Raw genomic sequence first — 16067 nt, forward strand, 5'->3', positions numbered from 1 at the left:
TATAAAGGCACAAGTCGTTTCGTCTCTTTCCACCTTCAGCCATTTTGACAATGTTAGGAGCTGTTGGACGCTGCTGCACCGGGGCTCTCCAGGCACTTAAGCCTGGGGTCCAGCCCCTGAAGGCCCTCGTTGGCTCTCCATCTGTCCTTGGACGTAAGTTTTGCAAGCATATTACAGAGGTAGCTAATGAATTGTAAAACCCGTTTGGAACAGAACTGGTATTAGGCTAACTGCTAGTCAACTTTAGCCCAACGCAAAACGCTGGCTTTCTTCAGTGTAGCAGGCCTCACATTTTTTTTTACCATGCTTAATTTCGTCTACTAGTTTAATGTTGAACGTGGAACTTACGTCATGCATTCGATTTAGTAGTTATATTAATACGTGACTTAAGTACATATAGCTGAGTGACTAAATTTTTGTGTAAATTGAAATGACCTTTGTATGACATGAGGTTTGGAGGCTTGCGAGTCTATACTTTGGCTAGATAGCCAACGTCAAGTGTCATTCAATTAGTAAATGAATCACTGTCGGTGTTATTTCGTAGTCAATTAGTTTATAACGAGTAGAAATGAATTTCAAAATATTTTGCTTTAACTAACAGTTCGACTTATTCACACGTTGTCTGGTTAATGTACCGTTCCAGTAGTTTGCTAGCCACTTGACAACTAGCTAGGGTTAACGTATTATGCCAAGTTCCAAAAATACCAATGTCACCTTAGTAACTCTGTTGGCTTGACATGTGTCGGTCTTCGAAGGTATTCGTTTTCTAATAATTTGTTAACTAGCTTGCTGATTACTTTAACTGCTGAGCTGTAGCATTTCTCCTGCGCAACATGGCCGAAAATACTTGACATTGAGTTTGCTTCGGTGTTTCAGACCTCCCAACATGCACCCATTTTGCGTACCAACTACGCAATTCTGTCAGGTACGACATCCGAGTTAAAAGTACCCCGAAATGAATAGGGCCTGAATTATCGTCTTTCAGTTTTCATCAAATTAACCCGCTGAGTAACTATAACGTCCAGATTCTCGAGCTGCAACACAGACATGTAACGGAGTTTGTGTCTACGGACATGGCGATTAATACATCATTATTCGACGTAGCCCCTCCTGTTTGTTGTGATCCTGAGTTTGCCAACTGTCAGCTGTACGTAAACACATGGACAAATCCCTTTTCGACTCCCTGTTGTGGAAACGTAAACACATTGTTTCAAGCTAACGTTAGCGAACATAAGATGGACATTCATTGGGCACTGAAGTGCCAGCAGTTCACTCGCATTTGTTAGTGAAAAATTTAAATGCAAATACGAAAAATAACTGGTCTCATTTGTGCGAGTGATACATTTAATTATGCGTCCCATTAGTTGTATTTCCACGTAATAATATAGACGACCTGTAATTATGATCCACTCCACAATAAAAAAAAAAAAGTATAATCAAAAATAAATATAAGCATTAAATGGAGTCGGGAGTTTAGAAAACTGCGGGACTAAGAATGAGTGCCCGTTATCAGCTATAGAGGCAATGCTTCTAAAATGCCTTTGCACTAGATTTGAGGTTCTCAATTTCGAAAATCTGAAATTGTGTATGTGCTGCAAAGAAATAGGCTGAAACACTTGCCTCTTCTAGCGAACAGCGTTCAGATTCCCTTTGTGCTAGCCTATTTAGGCGTTTGCGGTCTGAATTTTTATGGATAATGTGTATATTTGATACTGATGCTCAGCTTCAGACATTTGATGTTATCATATCAGTTTAATGGGTTTTTATCGTGGATAATACTTTTGTACCTAATTTGTTTAATTTAACAAACTCGAATGAAGGCCTTTTGTGTTTCTAGGTAGATCTTGTAAGTGCCTTTTACCATGTGTAAATGGAATGCTGTCAAATATTCCAACATCTTTAGGCATCATTTGGTACAATTCTATAATTGTAGTACTCAGGAAAGGAAAGAACCCCAATTCGGGGCATGCTAATCTCCAATTGGCTACCTGTGTCTGGTACTCTAAAAAGTGGACAGGGTTGGCAGGTCTGGTGTTTTCTCTTGTGCACATGGCTAACTACACAGGTGATGTTAAATTTCCAACTCCTTGCATTGTGTAGGCTAGGTTGGCAAGGGTCAGCAGACATGGCATATTATTGATATTTCACTCACAACAAGGTCATACGGTTTTTGGTCAATGCACTTTTACAGGTAGAGACTACGTTGCACCTGCTGCTGCTGCCGCCTTCGCCCATGGAAGGATCGTAGCGGTCATCGGTGCCGTCGTCGACGTCCAGTTTGATGAGGGCCTCCCACCCATCCTCAATGCACTGGAAGTTGCTGGTCGTGAGTCCAGGCTAGTGCTGGAGGTGGCACAACATCTTGGTAAATCATTTGACCTGCATTTAGAGGCAGCCTAATTTGTGTAAAATTGTCTTTTTTTTTTTGCCAATAATTGGGCAGAGATCAGGATTTGTCACTTGTGTAAACACAGCCATTGTTTGCAAAGGCATTGTACCAACATTGCATAATCAATAACAGCTTATTGGGATTAAATTTGCTATGTTGACTTTCAGGTGAGAACACTGTGCGTACCATTGCCATGGATGGTACAGAAGGTCTTGTCCGTGGACAGAAGGTTGTGGACACTGGCGATCCCATCAGAATCCCAGTTGGTCCTGAGACCCTGGGCAGAATCATGAACGTCATTGGGGAGCCCATTGACGAGAGGGGACCCATCTCCACTAAGCAGTAAGCACTTTGTCTATCAGCCAATTTATAGTTTTAAATATGGCAGTCACAATATTTACATCCATATTCAATTATTTTAATGTTTGACTACTAGAATTGTCTTGAGACACTGAATGATACACAATTGGACATTGCTTGTTCAAAGTGAAGTGTTGGCTCTGATTATACCTTTTTTGTTGATTAGGACAGCAGCCATCCATGCTGAGGCCCCGGAGTTCACTGACATGAGTGTGGAGCAGGAGATCCTGGTAACTGGCATCAAGGTGGTAGATCTGCTGGCTCCCTATGCCAAGGGAGGCAAAATTGGTACGTGGGACAACCAACGTCCTCATTCATTTTTTTGCAATTAGCTAATTAAAGTTTAATGACAGTAATTTGCTTTCCTTTCTATAGGTCTGTTTGGTGGTGCTGGTGTGGGCAAGACTGTGTTGATCATGGAGCTGATTAACAACGTGGCCAAGGCCCATGGTGGTTACTCTGTGTTTGCCGGCGTGGGAGAGCGTACCCGCGAGGGAAATGACTTGTACCATGAGATGATTGAGTCGGGTGTCATCAACCTGAAGGACGACACCTCCAAGGTGACCAACTGGTTACATTTGACAGTCATAAGCAGGTGCCTCTAAGGAGTCTTATACAGAATGATGGTATTTAAAGCTGTCACAGGGGAAAAATATCCCCAGTTGAATGTCAAAATATAAGGTGCAATATACAGGAATTGCTCTGACATTTCCTGGTTGCATACATCCAAAGTCAGGTTTCCCAAGAAGTTACATTCTAGCTTTTTCAGTAGCATATCACCAGTCTGGAAAGTTAACCTCATTACCCACTTGACGTTCACATAAGCTTTACACACCGACAGCGTCATTGCATTTTGGTACACCAGAATTGCATTCATTTCCATTGAAATGCTATGTTTCCTTGCAGAAGTAGTTGTGTTCGGTGTGGTACATGCGTTGGATTTATAGAATGTGTGCGTAGACTGCTTGACAGAAAGGGGTGCAAAGGTGAATTTTGTATACATATCCAGATGATGCTGTGTAATAACTGTCGGTGTGTGCGACGCGTCAGTTTCTATTATGGGTTGACCTAGATGTATTCTCTAACTGTGCCCTCTCCTCCAAACCCCTAGGTAGCACTGGTGTATGGACAAATGAACGAGCCCCCAGGCGCCCGTGCCCGTGTGGCTCTGACTGGTCTGACCGTGGCTGAGTATTTCCGTGACCAGGAGGGTCAGGATGTGCTGCTCTTCATCGACAACATCTTCCGCTTCACCCAGGCTGGCTCTGAGGTGTCTGCTCTGCTGGGTCGAATCCCCTCCGCTGTGGGTTACCAGCCCACCCTTGCCACTGACATGGGTACCATGCAGGAGAGAATCACCACCACCAAGAAGGGTTCCATCACCTCTGTGCAGGTAAGCTGGAGTTCAAGCAGCATAGGCCTGTTGGAGGGCCATGCTAACATGGCAGTCTGTAGTACCCAAAAGTCTGACATTGCTTCAAGACTGAAATGCTACTTGTCACTGTAACAACCTGTCTTCTCTAAGGCAATCTATGTGCCAGCTGATGATTTGACTGATCCTGCCCCTGCCACCACCTTCGCTCACTTGGATGCCACCACTGTGTTGTCCCGTGCCATCGCTGAGCTGGGTATCTACCCCGCTGTGGATCCCCTGGATTCCACCTCCCGTATCATGGACCCCAACATTGTCGGCGCCGAGCACTATGACGTTGCTCGTGGTGTGCAGAAGATCCTCCAGGTTAGTGTCTTATAGCCCCCCAGCGTATCGGTCACCCCAACCATTGAGTTTATTTTTTAAACAGGGACAGTGCACATTAATTTGTTTCAGTAGAAGTGCTGGATTTAGCCACCTGGCAAGTTAACTGCACACACTGGCAGGTTATTAAACCATTCCCATGACAATGAGCACATGCAGAGCAATGTAGGACAAGCAACACGTAGCATGCAGACAGAGCAATAACGATGGCGTAAAATGCTTAAAAGCAACAGCGTTTACACACATCACAAGCTACAGATGTGGAAAGCGGCAGTATACAGCTTCTAATAATGAATGGCCGACCTTGCCCCTAACATTATGCCTACAACTCTCGCCTCTCAGGACTACAAGTCCCTGCAGGATATCATTGCCATCCTGGGTATGGATGAGTTGTCTGAGGAGGACAAGCTGATTGTGTCTCGTGCCCGCAAGATCCAGCGTTTCCTGTCCCAGCCTTTCCAGGTGGCAGAGGTCTTCACTGGTCACGCTGGCAAGCTGGTGCCACTCAAAGAGACCATCAGTGGCTTCCAGAGCATTCTAAATGGTACGTAGTACTTGTGATTAGCTTTAAAGATACTCTGTGATATGACGTAGATACGCAAAGTAAAAAGCTTAGTAGGTCAATTTCTGCAACTACTAAGTGTTGGAGACATGAGGTTGAACTTTGCTATTTTGGTGCCGTGGATCCCATGTAACCGCGTCAAATCATGCATAGTCTTGCAACTCGCTTATCGCAATATCTGCAGTGCTGCTATTGGCAACATTTCGGTCAGTCTACCTTAACTTATGAATTTCCTTGATGTTGTCTGTGAAATTCTGATTGTCTTGAGCTAAGTGTCATTCTTTCCCTCCAGGTGAGTACGATGCCCTGCCCGAGCAGGCTTTCTACATGGTCGGGCCCATTGAGGAGGTGGTTGAGAAGGCTGCACAGATGGCTAAGGATCTCGCATAAGTTCATCTAACTGAGGGGAGGAGGGAGAAAAGCATAAACACAGGGTTGTGTAGAAGGCGCACTTAATTTGTAAGAATGTAACAAATATCTGTATTGTCATCCAAAAAAGTTATTTAATGTTTCCAATGAAAGATGGAATAAAGATCTGTCTTGACAATTTGGTTTGGTCTCGACTGTATTTTGTAGCATTTTTAAATGTTGCAATGTTATTCTGGTCTGGGTGCTGTCAGACTGGTTGTAAAATGTCATCCTACAGCACTGTTCCACTAGATGGCGTTCAAAGGCTTTGTACAATGCTTGAGTGAATAAAATGGTTGTTAAAGTTGAGGGGAGTTTGTCATTCCTTGCACAATGTGCAGTGATCTGTTTGTAAGATGCATTTTAAGACCTACAGTAACTATAAAATGCTGGCTGTCTTTGTTGGCTTACTGCTGAGACATAAGCCATGTTGACAAAGGTGCAATATGCAGAAATATTGCCATTAGCTGGTTGCTAATAGTTTGCCTAATTTGTGAAAAGCCATGGAGAATCATTGTACCCTTAAACTGAAACCTCGTTCAACCAAGTATTGTTTGCTGCTGGTGTACAAGACTCAAATGGGAAAGATACTGCTTTTTAGGCTTTCAATGAGTAATGGATCCATGTAACTTGATTGGGTTGCTCAAGTTAAATACAGCTATGAAGATGTGTTCAAAAACAAACTAGACCGCACAAACATGCAATCCAGATTCCTACCACAGCTGCAATTGTAAAGGCCATCTGGCATTCGTTCTGATACTAGGCAACTTTTCTTTGCAGCTACATTTTGACGAGTGGAGGACAATTTTGAACTGGCTAGCCCTGCTGAGCAGAGAAATGGTCGTGGACATGTTTAATGTACAGTACCAGTTAAGTTTGGACCCCTACTGAATGGTTATTTTGACTTTTCTACATTGTAGAATAATGACAACTATGGAATCATGTATTTGAGATTCTTCAAAGTAGACAGCCTTTGCTTTGACTGCTTTGCAGTCTTGGCATGCTCTCAACCAACTTCATGAGGTCACCTGGAATGCATTTAAATTAACAGGGGTGCCTTGTTAATTTGTGCAATGTCTTTAATGCGTTTGAGCCAATCTGTTGCGTTGGGGTGGTAGATGGTCTTTTACCAAATAGGACTAGGTCTATTAAAGAACTGCGCAAATAAACGAGTCCATTTAAGACATGGTCAATCTAGAAAATTTCAAATACATTGAAGTTAAGTGCAGTAGCAAAAACCAAGCACTAGGAAATTGGCTCTCGTGAGGACTGCCACAGGAAAGGAAGACCCAGAGTTACCTTTGCTACAGTATCATTTCATTAGTTATCAGACTCAAATTGCAGCCCAAGTAAATGCTTAACAGATTAACAGACATCTCAACATCAACTGTTCAAAGGCGACTGCGTGAATCAGGCTTTCATGGTTGAATTACTGCAAAGAAACCACTGCAAAAGGACACCAATAAGATGACTTGTTTGGACCAAGAAACATGAGCAAGGGAAATCTGAAGTCTTTGAAATTGAAATCTGTCCTTGGGCTGATGAGTCCACATTTGAGATTTTTGGTTCAACTGCAGTGCCTTTGAGATGCAAAGTAGGTGAACGGATGATCTCAGCATGTGTGGTTCCACTGAAGCATGGAGGTGGTGTGAGGCTGCTTTGCATGTGATAGTCGGTGATATTTAAAATTCAAGGCACACTTAACCAGCATGGCTACCACAGTATCTGGTTTGCGCTTAGTGGGACTATCATTTGTTTTTCAATAGGACAATGACCCAAAACATACTTCCAGACTGTAAGGGCTTTTTGACCAAAGAGTGTGTTGGAGGGCAGATGACCTGATGATCAGATGACCTGGCCTTCACAATAACCCAACCTCAACCCAATTGAGATAGTTTGGGATGAGTTGAACTGCAAAGTGAAGGAAAAGCAGACAAGTGCTCAGCGTATGTGGGAACTCGATAACGACTGTTGGAAAAGCATTCCAGGTGATTCTGGTTGAGAGAATGCCAGGAGTATGCAAAGCTGTCAGAGTCAAAGGGTGGCTACTTTGAAGATTCTAAAATATATTTTGATTTAACACTTTTGCTTACTACATTATTCAATTTCATAGTTTTGATGTATTCTCTATTCTAGAATGTAGAAAATCATCAAAATAAAGAAAAAACCTTGAATGAGTAGGTGTGTCCAAACTTTTGACTGGTACCGTATGTATTTAAGGTAGAAATCTGACATGGGCTGCAAGATCGAAATAAGTGTGTACATCTTCTACCAATATTTACATTTTTTTATAGAATTTAATATTTCATTCCTGAACGTAGAGGTATTTGAATCATAGCGGCTAATATCAGTGAAGTTGAAAGATTCTGAATGATTCAAAGCTTGTAAACTTCCTTTTTGGTCAATTATTACAGTTTAACCTTCAACATACCAATATCAGCACACCAAGGACAAAGACTGTCAAACCTTGACCTTAATCCTCATTTATCTTGTGAAGTTCTCAAAGACCAACCCAACACTGCCCATGTCATACTGGCCAGAGATGGAAGAGGAAGTGAGAAATCCCACAAATATTCTGTTTCAATGATAATCAATGAATTAAGTAGACCAGACACAGCTGCGATTGAATTGATGTCCATGGTAGAGCCACTCCCTTAAGTAAATTGTAACTGATTTCTTTTCTCCAATGATGAACGGCCTGAGTGAACTGTCTTTAGTTTCACCACTATCTTTGGTACTGGCATAGAGAATGCACTGAATAATAAAGGGCAAACAAGTGGTACCAAATAGCAATTTATTTTTTTTGTCAGAGGTTAAACCATGTCTATAGCAAAGCTTACATCATACTGTATTTCGGCCTGCACACCGTAGGATACAAAAAAGTGTTTTATACATTAAAGACAAGCAGTAGCACAGCACATTAAAGTATTTGTTCTGACAGTATATAAACACTGGTAATCTTACGTCAGCCTTAGTAGACAGCCTTGGCTGGAATGATGGCTTTCTTGAGCAGTAGCCAGTCAACGAACCTGGTTGGCATGTAGGACATAGGGATCCAGAAGAACTTGGCGTCCCAGCCTGGCGAGTAACGGGTGCGAGGACGGACTGCAGCGACAGCATGCTCCATACAGCTCACCACCTTCATCAGGTCGGCGTCGGACATCTTGTCAAGCTTCTCCCTCATCCTCACCTCCACTAGAAGGGACAGGCAATGTTTGTCTTTAGCTATTCAATATGGCCACTTACACTAGAACATTGGGGTGAATAATGCTTTCTGAATAGATCAAATCCTTTGCAAGACTGATGTCACAGAGGGCAGACAGAATAAAAAAACAGCCAAATTTTGCATAGGCTATAGAAAACATTTGTGCAAATTAATACATTCCAGAATGTAGGGAAATAAAACTTTTATATTTACCCTTGTCCAAATAATCATGTCCATAATCATCTCTGACTTCTTGTGGCATCTTCTCCCACAGCTGCTTGAAGCTTTTCCCCAGGACTATCCAGTCGGTCATGGTGGTCTTGAAAAAGCCTGGCTCAATGCAGAGGACTTTGACTCCGAAAGGTACCATGTTTCTCCTGAAAAACAAGGTAACAAAGCTTCTGTTTACAAAATTTCCTCTGATATGTTACAGATTTTTATAGTTTCATTCGCTGAAGTCAAACAGTCAAAGTTGTATTGCTTATGGTTCACCATTGCTAGATTACTGAATGTATGTAAAAAAATATATAAAAAATAAAACACGGATGAAAAACATGGCATGGATAGGATAATGTTCTTGTTTCACCTGAGACTGTCATTGAAGGCCTCCACTCCAAACTTAGACACAGTGTAAGGTCCTCCACCTGGACTGATCCTGCCGAACACACTGGCCACGTTGACTACGCGACCCCTGGCCTTCTTGATGAGGGGCAGCACACTCAGGGTGACTGCGATGACCCCGTTCAGGTTCACGTCCAGCATGGACTTGTAGTCATCAATGGTCAGCCAATCACATGGGGCCGAGGGCATGGCCACGCCTGCGTTGTTCACCACAGCCCACAGGCCTAGAAGGTGACAGGTCATTAGGTAGCTCTATGAACATGCATTATTTCACATAAGGACAAAGATACCGGCACTCGGGCCTCCCGGGTAGCGCAGTGGTCTAAGGCACTGCATCGCAGTGCTAGTTGTGCCACCAGAGACTCTGGGTTCGAGCCCAGGCTCTGTCGCAGCCAGCCGCAACCGGGAGGTCCATGGGGCGACACACAATTGGCCTAGCGTCGTCCGGGTTAGGCCGGTAGGGATATCCTTGTCTCATCGCACACTAGCAACTTCTGTGGCGGGCAGGGCGCAGTGCGCGCTAACCAGGTCGCGAGATGCACGGTGTTTCCTCCAACACATTGGTGCGGCTGGCTTCCGGGTTGGATGCGCGCTGTGTTAAGAAGCACTGCGGCTTGGTTCGGTTGTGTTTCGGATGACGCATGGCCTTCGACCGTCGTCTCTCCTGAGCCCATACGGGAGTTATAGCGATGAGACAAGATAGTAGTTACTAACAATTGGGTACCACGAAATTGGGGAGAAAAGGGGTATAAAAAAAACAAAAAAAACAACAAATGAAGATACCGGCACTCAACATGAATGTCAACACATGTAACTGAACTGGTAATATTGCATCATTTGACTGGAAACAAATGATGATAGGACTGTTTAATTTTCAATATAAACACAGACACTCACCCCTCGCCCCAACTTTGTCTTTAATCAAAGCAGCTGCTTTGTCGACGCTCTCGTTCTTTTTGACATCCAGGTGGAGGGTGGTGAATCTGCCTGAACAGGCCTTCCTCAGATCTTCCTCTCCCTTCTCTGTGAAGCAGGATGCGATCACACAGAAACCCAGCTCGTCCAGATGTCTGGCCAGTAGGTTGCCGAAACCAGAGTCACACCCCGTGATGTAGACATATTTGTCTCCCTTGCCTGGGACTCTGGGGATCTCCCGGAACCAGCGATACAGATAGTAAAACACCACCAGTCCAAGCAGGTACAGAAACATGTCTGGGACAGGATGAGACAGACAGCAAGTCGTCTCTAGTTTATCAACATTTTAAACTAAAGGTTCTGATCTGTTGTGTCAGCCACATTGTATAAAACAGTTTTTTAGATGCTACTGGTTGTATTCATTTGGGATCTATCGCATCCCACAACTGTCCCAGACTATGTTTGGAATATTTATTTCTCACACAGAATTGAATAGTCAACTTTTGTTCTATGGGGGATAGTAGACTGACATAGGCTAGTGATTTTGCTGTTCGTTAGGCCTACTCATCTTGTTGGCTGATGAAAAGTAAATGTGAACAGTTCTTCCAATATCTTCAATATGCAACACGGAATTGGATAAGGATGCACAGAGTTGCGTCCCCGATGGGTCTGTCTTAACTTGTAGCCTGTGAGAAAGACCCGATCACGTGATGAGAGCCTTGTGGATTGCGCAGCACTCAGGGAGAAGGGCACAACACAGCACTCTGGGCTGCAAAATGAATGATTTTTTTAGGGTGCATTACGGCCACAAAGGGGATGCTGCCGAGGCATTATCAAGTGCTTGTCAAATTGTAAATGAGCCACTATTGGAGTTTGTACAGATGCAAAAAAAAAACAAAGCAGAGCTCATGCCTTTCAAGCGACCTTTTTCATTAGAGTCTCGTCATGCAGCCTTCCAATAAATGAAATTTCAAAACAAATACCCCAACATTTATAGAACTACTAAAGTTACATTAATAACTTTAAATTAAGCATATAGGAGTACCTATTTCTTTGTTAACCGCTCAACACAGAATAGCCGCCCCGCCGCATGTGCACACTCCCTCAAATCGTTTGGAAAAAATATTCATATTTTATTCAGCTTTGTTCAATTTTATTCAGCTTTGTTCAATTTTATTCTTCATTATATAAAACAATGCCATGGAATTATAAACTAATCTTATCTGCTAAATGAACTAGTGTAGCCCACAGCCATTTGGCATAGCCACATCAAGACAACTCAGAGTATGCTATTCTTTTCTTCTGAAATATACTATAATTTTCTTCATATCATGCTTTTTTAGACCTGTTTAAAGTAAATTATTGATTTATTGTGAAAGTCTAGGCTACATTCAGTGGTGTAAAGTACTTAAGTAAAAATACATTAAAGTACTACTTAAGTTTTTTGGGGTATCTGTACTTTCCTATTTTTGATAACTTTTACTTTACTACATTCCTGAAGAAAATCATGTACTTTTTACTCCATACATTTTCCCTGACACCCAAAAGTACTCGTTACATTTTGAATGCTTAGCAGGACAGGAAAATGGTATAATTCACGCACTTAAGAGAAAATACATGGTCATCCCTACTGCTTCTGATCTGACAGACTCACTAAACACAAATGCTTGGTTTCTATATTATTTCCGAGTGTTGGAGTGTGTCCCTGGCTATCTGTAAATTTAAAAAACAAGAAAATCGTGCTCTGGTTTGCTTAAATATAAGGAATTTGAAATTATTTATAGTTTTACTTTTGATACTTAAATATATTTTAGCAAATACATTTACTTTTGATACTTAAGTATATTTAAAACACAAATACTATTTTACTTTACTGAAGTAGGATTGTACTGGGTGACTTTTTTTCTTGAGTAATTTTCTATTAAACCCCACCCACCATTCCTCAGTGTACCAAACAAAGTGCTTGGGCCATCACAGCAAGTTACAGAAATATGCACATTACACAACATGCAGTTAGACATACATCAAGTGGAATGATAGGATCTGCCTTTTACAGTTCATCACTAAGATGCGTCTTGTAACAGTAGCTTATAGCAATAACGTTATTGTAGCTATACAGTCCGTAGCTGGAACAGAACAAGGATCAACAGTTATTATGTGCCTGTTTCAACGTGTACTCTTGTGCAGTTGCTCTTTGTAAATGATCCACTACAAAATGAGCCAATCTCTTGCCAAAATGTCCTTAAAACCACAACTAACAAATACTATTGAAAATGTGGTTCAAATAAACTGGAAGGAATCTTTGCAACACTCCTGCATTTCTATTTGAGTGTAATCTCATGTTATATGCAAGTTCTCGGTGTTTCAACTATCACAATATGTGCAGTCAGGGCGTTGACAGAAGTGAAAATCCAATGAAAATATATCAAATTACTTTTTTACTATTGAAGAAAAAAAACACTGCAAGTAGGATTATATAGTGACGAGTTGGCCTAAAGAATGTCCAACTATTGTCATTAATGCCTTTTTATTGAAAATATTATTCGTGAGTGCTGTCAAACTCTCAATTTCAATAACATGAATGCGCACTGCCCATCACATAATAATAACTATTTGTTCGATCAATTATAATAGATTGCCTATCCTCAACTTCTGCATGTTCAAGAAGACTACACTCTGGTGGAATATTGAAGTCTTACCAGTCGGAAATGTTCCACGCCAGCGCAACAAAAGTAACAGTTTTCATAAACTCCTCAAGACCAAACTCTGCACAAGGACTCTGCACAAGGACGTCACATGTCTAGTTCTGACCAATCGGAGCCAAGTTATGTCATTAGAATTAATTAGGTAAAAAATGATTTGATTCCACCTCCTTTGACAGGAACTTGAAACCATTTAACATTATCTTGACTTCAATATGGAAGCAATATGAAAGTATTCCTTTATCCATATTTCATCAATGTCTAATAGATGACAACCTTTTTTTAAATTAGGCCTACCTATTACATTGCATATTAAATCCCGATATAATTAATACAAATATGATTTTTACAGAAAATGTGTTTTACATTTTAAAATATGGTTGTCATGGATTATCATTTCAAATATACTGAACAAAAATATTAACGAAACATATAAAGTGTTCATCCCATGTTTCCTGAGTTGAAATAAAAGATAACAGAAATGTTCCATATTTACAAAAAGCTTATTTATCTCAAATTTTGTGCACACATTTGTTTTCATCCCAACTGAAAGGTGTGGCATGTCAAGAAACTGATTAAACAGCATGATCATTACACAGGTGGGTGGATTACACCTTGTGCTGGGGACAATAAAAGGCCACTAAAATGTGCAGTTTTGTCACACAACACAAGTTTTGAGGGAGCGTGCAAATGGCATGCTGACGGCAGGAATGTCCACCAGAGTTGTTGCCAGATAATTAAATGTTCATTTCTCTACCATAAGCTGCCTCCAACCTCATTTTAGAGAATTTGCCAGTACGTCCAACCAGCCTCACAACCGCAGAACATGTTGAACCCACCAGCCCAGGACCTCCACATCTGGCTTCTTCACCTGCGGTATATTTCTGTCTATAATAAAGCCCTTTTGTGGGGAAAAACTCATTCTGATTGGCTGGGCCTGGCTCCCAAGTGCCTTGACGCTCCCAGGCCCACCCATGGCTGCGCCCCTGCCCAGTCATGTGAAATCCATAGATTAGGGCCAAATGAATTCATTTCAAATGACTGATTTCCTTATATGAACTGTAACTCAGTAAAATCTCTTGCATGTTGCGTTTATATTTTGGTTCAGTATAGTTCAACTCAATACTAACTCAAGGTCATGCCTTGTATTTCAATGATCACTAGATGGCGGCAAATATTTGTAGGCTATTGAAAACGGGCGTTATCAACAACATACATACTTTCTGCTCATCCTAATTTGAGCCAGTTTGCTACAGCAGGAAAAGGATCCTTCAGCAACAGGAAATGTTCATTATTATGTGGATTATAATTAATGGACATTTTTGGGGGGGTTGATACATTTTTCGTATGGGAAAATCAAGTCTCACATTTCATAGTGGAAATTACAAGCTTCAGAAGCCTTTTTACACCTCAAATACACTACAAGTTTTACAGTTCTCCTGCAACAGGGTGATCAAATTTAGATCCTACATCGATACATTCATTGACCCCAACCAAAATAATTATCTATCACCCTATCTACCACTCTAAGTTAATTTCATAAAATAGGTTTTTAATTGACAGATTATGCTACATTAATTGATGAACTACTATAGACATAGTTCTGATCTAGGCAAGCTGTATTAGTAGTCAGTAAACACGACTATCTGCCAATCAATTTTAATAGTCATAGTTTAGCTACAGTAGAGCAAGAACATTGCTTGCAGTGGCCTATAATGATCTGCAAAGTGAATTGTCATAATGTTGCTATAATGGGCAACGCTACCTACTTTGGGAGTTAATCATTACGTAAACAAACTGTTGGCTTATTTGGGCATGTTTCAACGAGCATGTTTCCAGAACCTTTTCTTCACGTGTCAGTAGCCTTCACAAGCGTGTCACAGCCCCAGGGGCACACAGGCCTATTCACCTGCTTCCCAATGGGGAGGGAAAACATACCATTTACAGTTACAATTCACAAACAAAAAGGAAAATTGGTTTGAGTTAGTACTACTCATGGAATAAGGTTGTGGGCTCAAATTGGAAGTGCTGTTGCTTGTTAGTAATGGCTTCCCAACCCCATGAAAGCAAGTAAAAGCAACAAAACATCCCAGTTAGGAGAGAACCTGTTATGACAAGACTGCTAAAATGCAAATGCAACAGAAATATAATAGTTTCAGACAGATCATATCGGCTTGTTTAGGACTGAAGAGGACAGCAGCCCGGAGGGAGATGACCTGGAAGTTGTTTGACTTAGCTTCAACTCTCGGAAAGTATTCTGTCTTCACACACTGTTTGTGTTCACATGTAGAAGGGTCGATAAACTGTAATATCTATACAGGTCATCAATGTGATATGATGAATGTGTAACACTGAGCCCAATCATCGATGGATGCCTTACAGATTTTTGCCATGGTTTTTGATCACTTAAAAATAAAAATGCTAGAACAGTTCTTTAACAAAAGTAGGCATACCTCAGGATTGTGATGGTGATTGTGACTTAATATCATTACTTGTTATGTATTCTTGAAAAATGATTAGCTGACGTTCTCATAACATCCATTTAGCCCTAATTTAAGAAAAACACATATACCATGAGTGCAATTGCAAGTGTAAAACCCTGATTCCTTTTCATTGCAAGGAGAGCTTTGTAGTAAAGGGTCTGGATTGGTTTTTGTACCATGCTCTCTCCTACTCTTTGCATAGCTGGATCATCGGCCCCTTGGGAAGTACAAACTGACAGGACACTTACCTCTAAACACGATCATATGACCCCAAGTTCCAGCCTGGACCTGGCTTGCACGTGGTGCAGAGGGCCTCAGCGTCTTCCAGCCCACAGCCACACTATCAGTCTACTCTTTACCCACTGTCAGTGACCACCTGCCATCTCTACAGACACACAGTGGTGGCACCAGGCTGTCAGGTGGACTCGGCTGCACATGTCTTAGTACGGACTGGAGATCCTTAGTGTACAATTGGATCGACTATAATGTAAAGAAGCAGAATCCAACAAGGGTTTTAGTGCAAAGAGGAGATAAGTCGTTTTTTATTGGATTTGGGAAACAACAAGTTGGTAGGTATCTCAGTGATAATACAATACATTTCAAATGGGATGTATTTTGGCTTTGTAATTCATTTTTATTATATATTTTTCCTCTTATAAATGTATT

General features: G+C 41.4%; 2 protein-coding genes across 2 annotated transcripts; one reads left to right on the forward strand and one right to left on the reverse strand.

The window, feature by feature from the left end:
* On the forward strand, positions 1–5784 carry LOC135543464 (ATP synthase subunit beta, mitochondrial). Its single transcript, XM_064970748.1, has 9 exons — positions 1–153; positions 2192–2365; positions 2557–2731; positions 2916–3037; positions 3125–3309; positions 3861–4142; positions 4275–4487; positions 4848–5049; positions 5360–5784. Exons 1-9 carry the CDS (start codon positions 51–53, stop codon positions 5455–5457), a joined length of 1554 nt encoding a protein of 517 aa, XP_064826820.1. The 5' UTR covers positions 1–50; the 3' UTR covers positions 5458–5784.
* Positions 5785–8252: 2468 nt separating this feature from the next.
* On the reverse strand, positions 8253–13006 carry LOC135543465 (retinol dehydrogenase 7-like). The gene is made up of 5 exons (XM_064970749.1): positions 12916–13006; positions 10199–10513; positions 9267–9525; positions 8894–9057; positions 8253–8670 (listed from the first exon to the last, which is right to left on the reverse strand). Exons 2-5 carry the CDS (start codon positions 10509–10511, stop codon positions 8447–8449), a joined length of 960 nt encoding a protein of 319 aa, XP_064826821.1. The 5' UTR covers positions 10512–10513; positions 12916–13006; the 3' UTR covers positions 8253–8446.
* Positions 13007–16067: the final 3061 nt, after the last annotated feature.

Source organism: Oncorhynchus masou, chromosome 7, assembly GCF_036934945.1.
Source record: "Oncorhynchus masou masou isolate Uvic2021 chromosome 7, UVic_Omas_1.1, whole genome shotgun sequence".
NCBI classification, from domain to species: Eukaryota; Metazoa; Chordata; class Actinopteri; order Salmoniformes; family Salmonidae; genus Oncorhynchus; species Oncorhynchus masou.

Coding starts and splice junctions, on each gene's coding strand:
- LOC135543464 (XM_064970748.1), top strand. CDS start 51: ATGTTAGGAGCTGTTGGACGCTGCTGCACCGGGGCTCTCCAGGCACTT. Junction 3,038..3,124: donor TGCCAAGGGAGGCAAAATTG/GTACGTGGGACA, acceptor TCCTTTCTATAG/GTCTGTTTGGTGGTGCTGGT. Junction 4,143..4,274: donor GTTCCATCACCTCTGTGCAG/GTAAGCTGGAGT, acceptor GTCTTCTCTAAG/GCAATCTATGTGCCAGCTGA.
- LOC135543465 (XM_064970749.1), bottom strand. CDS start 10,511: ATGTTTCTGTACCTGCTTGGACTGGTGGTGTTTTACTATCTGTATCGC. Junction 9,526..10,198: donor AGACAAAGTTGGGGCGAGGG/GTGAGTGTCTGT, acceptor GTCACCTTCTAG/GCCTGTGGGCTGTGGTGAAC. Junction 8,671..8,893: donor ACATGATTATTTGGACAAGG/GTAAATATAAAA, acceptor TGTCCCTTCTAG/TGGAGGTGAGGATGAGGGAG.